At 37.0% G+C, this 10,003-nt stretch overlaps 1 protein-coding gene across 1 annotated transcript in view; it reads right to left on the minus strand.

The window, feature by feature from the left end:
* Positions 1-1,620: 1,620 nt before the first annotated feature.
* The window catches only part of LOC107286264 (embryonic pepsinogen-like), a 16,391-nt gene continuing 8,008 nt past the window's right edge, over positions 1,621-10,003 (minus strand). The window contains exons 5-9 of the mRNA XM_015814609.1: positions 8,580-8,779; positions 7,490-7,603; positions 6,870-7,005; positions 5,932-6,030; positions 1,621-1,758 (exon numbers count right to left, since the gene is read on the minus strand). Of these exons, the coding sequence (XP_015670095.1) occupies positions 1,621-1,758; positions 5,932-6,030; positions 6,870-7,005; positions 7,490-7,603; positions 8,580-8,779 (687 nt within the window). The remainder of the gene's footprint in view (positions 1,759-5,931; positions 6,031-6,869; positions 7,006-7,489; positions 7,604-8,579; positions 8,780-10,003) is intronic.

Below are 10,003 nucleotides of genomic sequence, written 5' to 3' on the forward strand. Positions count from 1 at the left end.
AATCTTGGTATAGTCAAAAAAATATGTGATGGTATCACCCAAATTGGAAGTTTAACATCAAACTTGAAAAAATACTTTTGCCAAACTCTTAACAATGCAGCCCTTATTATGTGATTTCTGAAAGTTTTGTCAATCTTTTTCTGCATAAAAAGATAAGCATGCCACCCATAATACAAGTCCCATCCTTCCAGATTCAATAGTCTCCATGAGACTAACCAGATGCCAATTATCTTATTTTCAACTTCTGACTCCAGATTGAAAGGCTGCAATGTAGGATGGTGAACATCCCAGATTACCCAAAATGCTACTTTCATTGACAAAAAAAAAAAAGACTTCCCAAGGAGCTCCCTTAGAAATGCTGGAGCAGTGTTTTAACACAATATTCAGTGTCAGTGTCAGACTGCCCTCACTTAACCTCCCCAAAAAAATGATCCTTGGCTCCATTTGTTGAGAAAGGTACAGTTTTATTAAAGATCAAGTGGATTGCAGTAAGGCATAGCCAGAACTGTAATTTGTGCAGCAAAATCTCAAACATTATACTTTCCACTTTCCCCTTCCTTGATTGGTTTTCATTTCCCACCCCAATTAAAGTGTCCAATTAAAATCTTGCAAGCTGTTTTCCTAATGGTCAATTCAGGCGTGCTCTGGTATGCTGCCTCCTCCTTCTTCCAGCTGGATGACCTTGAAGCAGTTCCTTGAGAAGGCACAGCATTGTTTCAGTTTCCCAAGTATTTTCCCCTCCACTCTTCTCTTCCATATTTCATGGCAGATTGTCACCGCATATCAGTGAATCCCAAACAAGCAGCTGCCAGTCGAGTAGAGCCCTGGTTAGTTTCTAAGTTGCTGTAGGAATTGGTCCCAGAAGGCATTATACTCAGATGATTCAAGAAAGGCAAATGGATTGGTGTCAGATTATAGATAGAAGACCAGCAAGTACTACTGGGCTCAAGGAATAATTGGGCGAGCAGCAGTGAAGACAGACAATGGGACTGCTGAGGCAGGCAGCTTAACATGAAAATGAACACAAGAAGAAGCAGTGAAGGCTTGAGGCAGCTTAGCCCGTGCTTTCCAATACAGCGGCTTTGAAAAACACGGGCTATTTTGCCATATCAACCTTCAAATCGTTCAGCAGATGGAGAGACAGCTATGCTCCTGACAAACAGACAATAAGTAAAAGTTGACTATGAACTACCTCAAACAAACTGCAAAGAAAGGTCATATTGCCTTTCAAGTTCCCCAACCCTGGTTGGTCACACTTTCTGGAGAGTGATTGGTAATTCATTTTCCCACACATAAATATTCCTGATGGGACAGGATGAAACATCAGAGATTTTGCCAATTGTTACCCTGAAGCTACCACAAGTTACAGTGTGTGTCAGCAACAGCTCTAACAGCATAACTTTGGAACAAGATATTTATCTATTTATTTTTTGCATGCAGTGGTGATTAGAAATACTTGAATAGTGCTACCATTTGCAAATTATCTTGTAATATATCAGTTATTGCATTTAAAAGCACAGGACTAGAGTTAATTCAATACATTGCTGGGAAGTTAAAATATAGTTGGATGTATTGATTAAACAGATACATTATTCACTGTTGTAAAAAGCAGATTTTTTTCTAGATTGCCTTTGCCAGCCCAACTCGATTGTTGCCTCTGTCAAAAATGCTGTAGTATTCTCTTATGAACACATCCCCTAGAATCCAGAGATCCCCAGGAGAGGACTGGAAACCACTGCTGCAATAGCCTGGTAGCATCTAGAGGAAAGGAAGAAAACAAAACAAATTAAAAAAAACAGCCATAAGATTGAATCTGTGCATGGATTATTCAGTGAATTAATTTTAGTCAGATTGTACCAGGAAACAAACAAACACAAAAAGCTAAGCAAATGTTCCCTAGAAAAATTATAAAAGAAAGAATAAACGAAATAAAATAATGAAGTAAATGCTGGGGTATGGTATGCAAAGAGATTGTTAGCTATGATGATACCTAAAGGAATAAAAATCAACTGTTCAAGTAAGAAAGCTCTTTAAAAGTTGTAGGGAGATTCCAGGCTTGCAAAATGCTTTATGTGCTGCTCCATTGAGAAAATAATTGAAGTGCAATAGAACTAAGGAGAAACTTCCTGACAGTTAGAACAATTAACCAGTGGAACAACCTGCCTCCAGAAGCGGTGAATGCTCCAACACTGGAAGTTTTTAAGAAGAGACTGGACAGCCATTTGTCCGAAATGGTAAAGGGTTTCCTGCTTGAGCAGGGGGTTGGACTAAATCACCTTCAAGGTCCCTTCCAACTGTATTATTATTATTATTATTATTATTATTATTATTATTATTATTATTATTATTATTGTTGTTGTTGTTGTTGTTGTTGTTGTTGTTGTTGTTATAACTGAGCTAGACAATGGGAAGGATAATACTGAAATTCTTTCTACTAGTACAGAAAAAAAAGTCAGTAAATTTATGTTGGCATTGTAATACTGCTGTTTTGTATTATTGTCCTTTTAATCCAGGAAGACATTAATAAATAAGATATTTATGTTAAGAGTTATTAATATCAAGAGTATAAATTTTCAGGAGATAACATTGTTGAGAAATCAGTTAAAAACTTTTCAGATTGGTTAGTGTAAACTAGACAGTCACTTGTCTGAAATGGTATAAGTTCTCCTGCTTCAGCAGGGGGCTGGACTAGAAGACCTCCAAGGTCCCTTCCAACTCCTATTCTGTTCTGTTCTGTTCTACTCTAAATATTGGCTTGATTCTTTGTGGCTTGTTGTGCAAATCAGCTTATTCCATTTGTTTATTGTTTAAATAATATGTGAACTCAAAAATTGACTAATTCACTAAACACACATGTAGAAACTATAAGGAGATTCAGGCTTGGAAGTGGACTCTGTTTTCTACATATCCATCAAGCTCTGAAATAATATCATGGAGAAAATTCCTTGGCAGCTTATTTTTTTCACAGAGTGATTGACTTGATTCTGTGTTATCATTTTGGTGTACTGATTGCATTAAAGGGACTCACTAATCAGTAAAACCCAGGCATAGATAATATAGGCAGGGTTAGTCATTGTTTTGGGACAATGGAATTCCCTGACAGCAGAGCTAAAATTAGGGCCCATACTATTCTAGAATTCTTAGAATTATAATCCAACATATTTGAAGAGTTGAATTTGATAAGATCTTTTAGTATATTATCAGCAGGCATCAATATTTGGTAAATCTAGGACTTCCGGTTTGACGTCATAGCGATACTGACACAGGAAGGCAGAGCTCTTCTTTCCACATCTGATTTCGCCCTGCTGGGGGCCCTAAAGTCACCCCAAAGAGGAGATGAAGAAGGAGGAGTGCCTTGTTGATCATGGAGAGATTGTGTTCTTTCCGTTCGATCTGAGGAAGCCCTCCAAATCAGCAGGGGAAAGACTGGCTGCATCCCTGTGGCCAGCCTTTAGCTACTGACAACCAAAGAAACAAAACACTAACTAGCAGATCGTAAACAGTGTGTTTGGAACTGGGTGAGAATTGATCCTTTCTTTATTATTTTCAACTGAATTTCCTGGAAAAGGCTCCCAAGAAGCTAAAAACCTCTGAACGTGAGAAGAAAGGGGACTGTAGCCCCATCCTTCCAGAGGAACGGAAGCTGCATTTTAATCTTTTTATGGGGGACAGAAATACATAATACTGAAGTGGAAACAATATAAAACTACAGCTTTGGTAAATTTGAGAAGTGAGATAATTGTTAAGATTTTCTCTTTGGAAAAATAGTGGGGCGAAATATAAGAAATCAACCTTCTGTTTTGAGAGTGGAAAATGGATATAGAATGATATCTAGTGGTGAATATAGCACTACAACTGCAAGGACTGATGCTGATCTGGTAAGAAGCTGAGAAACAGATAATAACCTAGCTTCTTGGCTGCTCGGTGACTCCTAGCTTAACAGAGAACAGCTGAGTTAGACTTAAAAAATAGAAGATTTGACCTATCAGAGGGGACATTACCATGATTAAATATTTGTTTGAATATGATTAAAAGAATGGATAACTCTTAGATATAATTAGACTTTTATAATAAGAAAGATATGATTTATAATTAGAACAGCACTTTTTTTAATAAGGGAAATATGAAAATATGAGGATGGCATCTATAAATAAAACTCTTAGCTACATAAATGTAACTAATCTTGAGAAATAATAATTGACAAAGATATTCCGAATATTGATGGGAAATTAAACTTAAATAAGAACATGAAAAACAGGATATTGATTTAATAAGGAGATTTTAATTGCAAATACATTTGAAATATAAATTGGTTAGAAAAGAGGTTATAAACTGATATTATTGTTATTTGTATAACGCTAGAAAATATGATGAGGATGTTTATATTCAATTTTATATGTATTAATAGTGGCAAAAATGGTATTGCGTAGTGTTGGGAAAATGTAAACAATTGGGGAAGAAAGGAGGATCAGGGAAAAATACTGGATTGTGCAGTATTGAACAGATTTATATTGAAGAAGTTAATGTTAAATATGTGAACCCAGACAACACATTGTTTACTAAGCACTAAAGATTATAATTGTTAAAAATCAATAATTTTTTTTTAAAATTTTTTTAAAAATATTTGGTAAGTCTAGTGCAGAGATGCCAGGAATTGTAGGAGATAACCAGGCTGAATCTGAGGGAGGGGTCAAATGTTTCATAAGTCATGAGTCCTTGAGAGTCTCTGCAAGCCCACAAGAGATCTAATTCTAACTCCAGCCCACCTTTAATGCCTCTTAATTCCTGCTCATTTCTCTTGACCATTAGTAGCTCAGATTTTGTAGAGAGCTTAGGCTTGCAATAAATCTTTATACTCATTTGAACTGCCTGAATCTTCTGATTTCCCTAGCACTTGACAGGTATGCTGGGAAGGATTTTCCAAGCACATCAGATTTGGGCCTTTGTTTTACTGCTATTCTTGTGCTTTTCATTTTATTGTGGAAACATAATTGTGGTGTGCTAGGATAGTTGGACATAGCAGTATCTGGAATAAAAGAGTAGTAAAACTTGCCAGACTACAGCTTTATATCTCATATATTTTCCACATAAAATAGATCATGTGCTATTTAGATCAGCGGCCCCCAATCTTTTGGGCACCAGGGACCAGTTCTGTGGAGAAAGGTTTTTCCATGAACCAGAGGGATTGTGGTTTTGCGTGCTGCCTGCATCCCATGGATGGGGCTTCGCTTGTTTGCACAGCCTGGTTGCTGGCATGTTGTGGACCAGTGCTGGTCCGTGGACCGGGAGTTGTGGACCCCTGATCTAGAGATTAAGAAGCACTCATCTAAATTATACACCACTCTTTTTCCTTTAGTGTAATCCTCTGACTTCGAGTAGCTAAAATTTGAACAGTGAGCAGCTTTTTTTTCTCATTGCCATTGCAAAAACACATACTGTGGTCTTAAAAAGAAAATGCAGAAAGTGAGATTTTGCAATTTTCTATGCAAAGAGGAACTGAGGGGAAAACAGCATTATTTTCTTCCACATTTTGTCTTTCCTGGAACAGCTAAACAAACACTTGCAACACCTGATACCATACTGCAACTTTTGGATCAAAAAATCTTGACGGTGATAAGCATATAACTGGCAGGACAAAATTACTAAAAGTCAAAAACCTTATTCAAGAATCAAATTTATGTTAATGTCATAGTATCTGAGTGCAGGTATGGTTGCTCTTCCAAAGAGCACCTTTATCCTTGAATTTGAGATGCACCTCAAAAGAGGATCTCCAGCCCTTGTGACCCAACTGCATTACTAATAATATTTCTTACAAAAGATTGCTTCCATCTTTCTATTTTTATCTCTTGCCTTGGACAGAGCAGGCACTTCTAATCTGCATGAAACTAGGTGTAATCAGGCATTGAGTATAAATCCAAATCTATTATGTACCTGTTGAGTATAAGCTGAAGGCTTCAGTGGATAGTTGATTCCATTGATCACAAAAACAACATCAGGCAGGTTGGAGAGATTGCTGCAGTTGATTACAGACTATACAAAACAAGGAAGAGTATTCTTGAATTATTCTGATCACAACATATAATATTTTTTTAAAAAATCACAAAATGCAACATTTTTGCTCCACATATGAAATCTCAAGAAAGTAAAATTGCTGTCTTAAGTGGTAACTCATTATTATGTTTATTAAGTGTTATGTCTCAAAGGTGCTTTTTCAAAAGGCAATTGGGCTTTCTTTGTTTTTCCTTAAAGATGTTTCGCTTCTCATCCAAGAAGCTTCTTTAGTTCAGAACTGAAGAAGCTTCTTGGATGAGAAACTAAACATCTTCAAGGAAAAACAAAAAAAAATATCCAGTTACCTTTTGAAAAAGCACCTTTGTGACAATCATGACCTGGGTGACTGAGAATCTCCATAGACATTAAGTGTTATGCTTGAGGTGAACACCACCTTGCAAATTGAGATAATTTCCATTACTTTGATTACATAATAAATACAGGATGTGGTGTTTTGTTTTTTTTAATGACCAATTTCTAGGGAGATTTAATATTTTTACTACTTTATTTTTTTAGAGCCATAATCCATGGTCATCTCATACACTTTATGAGTAAAACACAACTTTATCCTAACAGGACTATCAAATTTATATTTGAATTTTAATGAAATATATAGGCAGAAATTTGCTGAAGTGGAAATCCACAATGCAAACTGAGCAGTAATACAAATCAGATATCTACCAATCTACATATTTCTACACCTAACCTCTCACACCCTGGTATTGTACGGACATCAGTGTGATGAGGATGAATAGAAGAGTCTTTCAAATGTAATGAATTGCAAATACAATGGCAGAGAATAAGGGGTTTAATCTTACCTGCCCCTGATTAGCTCCAATAGCATTTAGAATACTATTTATGGAGGATGGTGGACCAGCCAAGAGGGAGGTACCTGTGTCAACAATTGCTTGACAGCCACCGTTGCAGGCAATCGTCTCACCATTCACTAAAACACTAAGAAACAGAAATTGTGTGATGGTGATACTAGAAATAAAAAAGGCTACCACTTATTAAAATATAATTACTGTGTTCCTTAAGAAGTTAACATGAGGGTGACTAATACGGTTCTATACTATATAATTAGACAAGGCTAAACCAGGATATCAGCTTGAAACTGCAGAAAGCAGTTATAATAAATGTAGCTGGGAAACTCTTTAGAGCAGGAAACTCTGCTCTTTCAGTATGTAATATGCCATGTGTAATCAACATTTTCATTCCAGCAGTTGTGAGCTTGACTTTTCTTTCTTTCTTTTCACTTCTTATCCCTTCAGGTTATGAATCTTAAAAGTATTTGATAAAACTTTCTGGTGTCCAACAGTAATGTCCAATAGTAATAAAGAACTCAATCTATATATATAACAATATATATTTTATATTATAAATAATATATATATTATTTATAATCTAAATAATAGTACTTATAGCAAATCCTGCTTACCTGTCCATTGAAATCTGCCAGTATGTTTGTTGACTCACTGGTATCCAGTTAATAGAACCAGTATAATGAGAATGATCTATTCCACCAAAGGTGATCACACTCCCAGATGCTTTTCTGAAACATGAATATATGGTATGAAGTTGTCAAGCCATTTGATGCACATTAAGTGTCCCATGTCCCAAAATTAAAAAAAGATTCCTCATTCTCACATGCAACAAAAACAACAACAAAAGGAACGGCTTGCAGTTTCCCACTCCACCCATCTGTTCAAGACTTTTCTTCACTTTGTGCATATTTGCCCATGAAAAAAAAAGTCTGGGTGGTTGAACTGCAAAGTCATCAAACCACCATTTTCTGCAAAGAACCAGGTAGAACAGCTCAAGTCCAGGAGCCAGGATAGAAGATCTCCCCAATAAAAAAACCGTCTGTTCATAAACTCTATGGAGTTCCAGGTTTTCAAAGAATTGCAAAAGGAAACATCAATTTCAACAAAACCGTAGTTGGCCAGAAACCCATTGGCTCAGCTCTCTACTACTGCTGTTAGTAGACAGCTGAGCCAATAGTAGAGACATTGTGGAATCAGAGGGATTCCATGCTATTTTAAACTTAATGCAGAATCATCAAGAGAACTTGCCATGAGAAGTCCCAAAGGTGCTTTTCCAAAAGATAATTGGATTTTTTTTTCCTTGAAAATGTTTAACTTCTCATTCAAGAAGCTTCTTCTGAACTGAAGAAACTTCTTGGATGAGAAGCAAAACATTTTCAAGGAAATAACCAAGAAAGTCCAGTTGCCTTTTGGAAAAGCACCTTTGAGGCAACTGTGACCAGGATGATTGAGAATCCCCATACACATTTTGCCGTGAGAAGATTGGCCTTTTACACAAATACAAGCACAGTAGAATAACAGCTGTCTTATTCTTTGTTGCTAATTTTTTTTAGAACTACAACCCGTGGCCATCTCATACATTTTAAGAGTACAACCCAGCTCTTTGTTATTCAGGTGACATAACTGAGCTGTCAAAAAAATATATTCCATTGTGCATTTTGCTTCAACAACTAACAACAACTGGTAGATAAAAATATTATTTACCGGCTGAGATAAACAGAAAACAAGTTTTGTTGCACTAAACCTTCTTGCATCAAATTATCAAAGACAGGAGTTGCTTGGTCAACTGCAATTGTGGGGTAGGCTAAGCCCAGGATTCCATCAAACTGTGCATACGTAAAAATGGTTCCTGGCTCTACAGTGCTCAGACCAAAAGGTTGATTGGTATCAATGTAGCTGGACACCTAGAAGAGAAGCAAAGTATTCCTTTATCTATTAACCTGGTGTACTGCAGAGCAGACTTTTAATACTGGTATCATGAGTGATGGCCACCCTCATAAGCCTATGCTCATATTCTTCAGAACACAGTTAAAGTAATAACTATCATGGCTTCGAGACAATAACTGAGTCAGCCAGGGCTTTTTACTAATTAATTAAAATTACTGAAGAGGCTGAATCGCCCCCAAACCAGTATAAATTCTATTTCATTATGCTCTCAGGCTCTAAGGCAAATGTGTAGCTCTGGCATCATGCATAGAACTTAGTGTGAGCTACTCTTTGCATGTCATTTCTGTCATTTTTCTGTCCTTCGCAGAAATAAGCATAAGATTTGACCTTGTTACTGGGATATTGATGGGCTGGGTCAATGAAGTCAAGTTGGTGCCCATAACCATAAATTTGAAACCCCACCTCTTTTTTTTTAAAAAAAAACACCCCATCCCTTTAAAAAGGCCAGGAGCTTTGATCACCTAGTTGTGACTGTCATCTGGATATTTTTTTTTTAACCACTACCCACAACAACCTTGCCTTGCTATCTCTAATATGCTCAGGTACCATAATGTAACATGGGAGGTTGAACTCTAGATCAGGGGTCTTCAAACTTGGCCCTTTTATGACTTGTGGACTTCAACTCCCAGAATTCCTCAGCCAGCATGCCTTCTTTCTCAACTGACCGGGAGCTTTCTCCAACTTTTCTCTCCAGTTACTCCACTCACTCTGTGCACAGACTTTTTCTGCTCTCTCTCTCTCTCTCTCTCTCTCTCTCTCTCTCTCTCTCTCTCTCTCTCTCTCTCTCCTCGCTACATGTTGCAGTTTGAGAAAATTCATTCTTGATTAAATAAAATCTTGGGTGTATAAAGAAAGCAATTTAAAAAAAAAACCAAAACCCTAAACAGATGCTTTGATCCTCACTGTGGGTATTGCATTTAAAACTTGGTACAGTTTGTAATGTTATATGTTATGTGTATATGGGTTGAGATATACACATATCTTATATACAACATTTCCAGGGCCTACCTCGATGACGGGGTGTGGAACCCCGAGAGGTGGCATGCAGGGATTATCGATAAAAAATTGTTTAAATTAACCAAATTGAAAAGGTTTTTAGAGGGGTGTTTTAATAAATTTTTAGGGGGCTCCAGGGCGGGGGGGGGAGGGGGGAGGCCCTCCTTAGGTCAGGACCAGCCATG

Source organism: Protobothrops mucrosquamatus, unplaced genomic scaffold (genome assembly GCF_001527695.2).
Source record: "Protobothrops mucrosquamatus isolate PMUCROS unplaced genomic scaffold, P.Mucros_1.0 scaffold267, whole genome shotgun sequence".
Lineage (NCBI taxonomy): Eukaryota > Metazoa > Chordata > Lepidosauria > Squamata > Viperidae > Protobothrops > Protobothrops mucrosquamatus.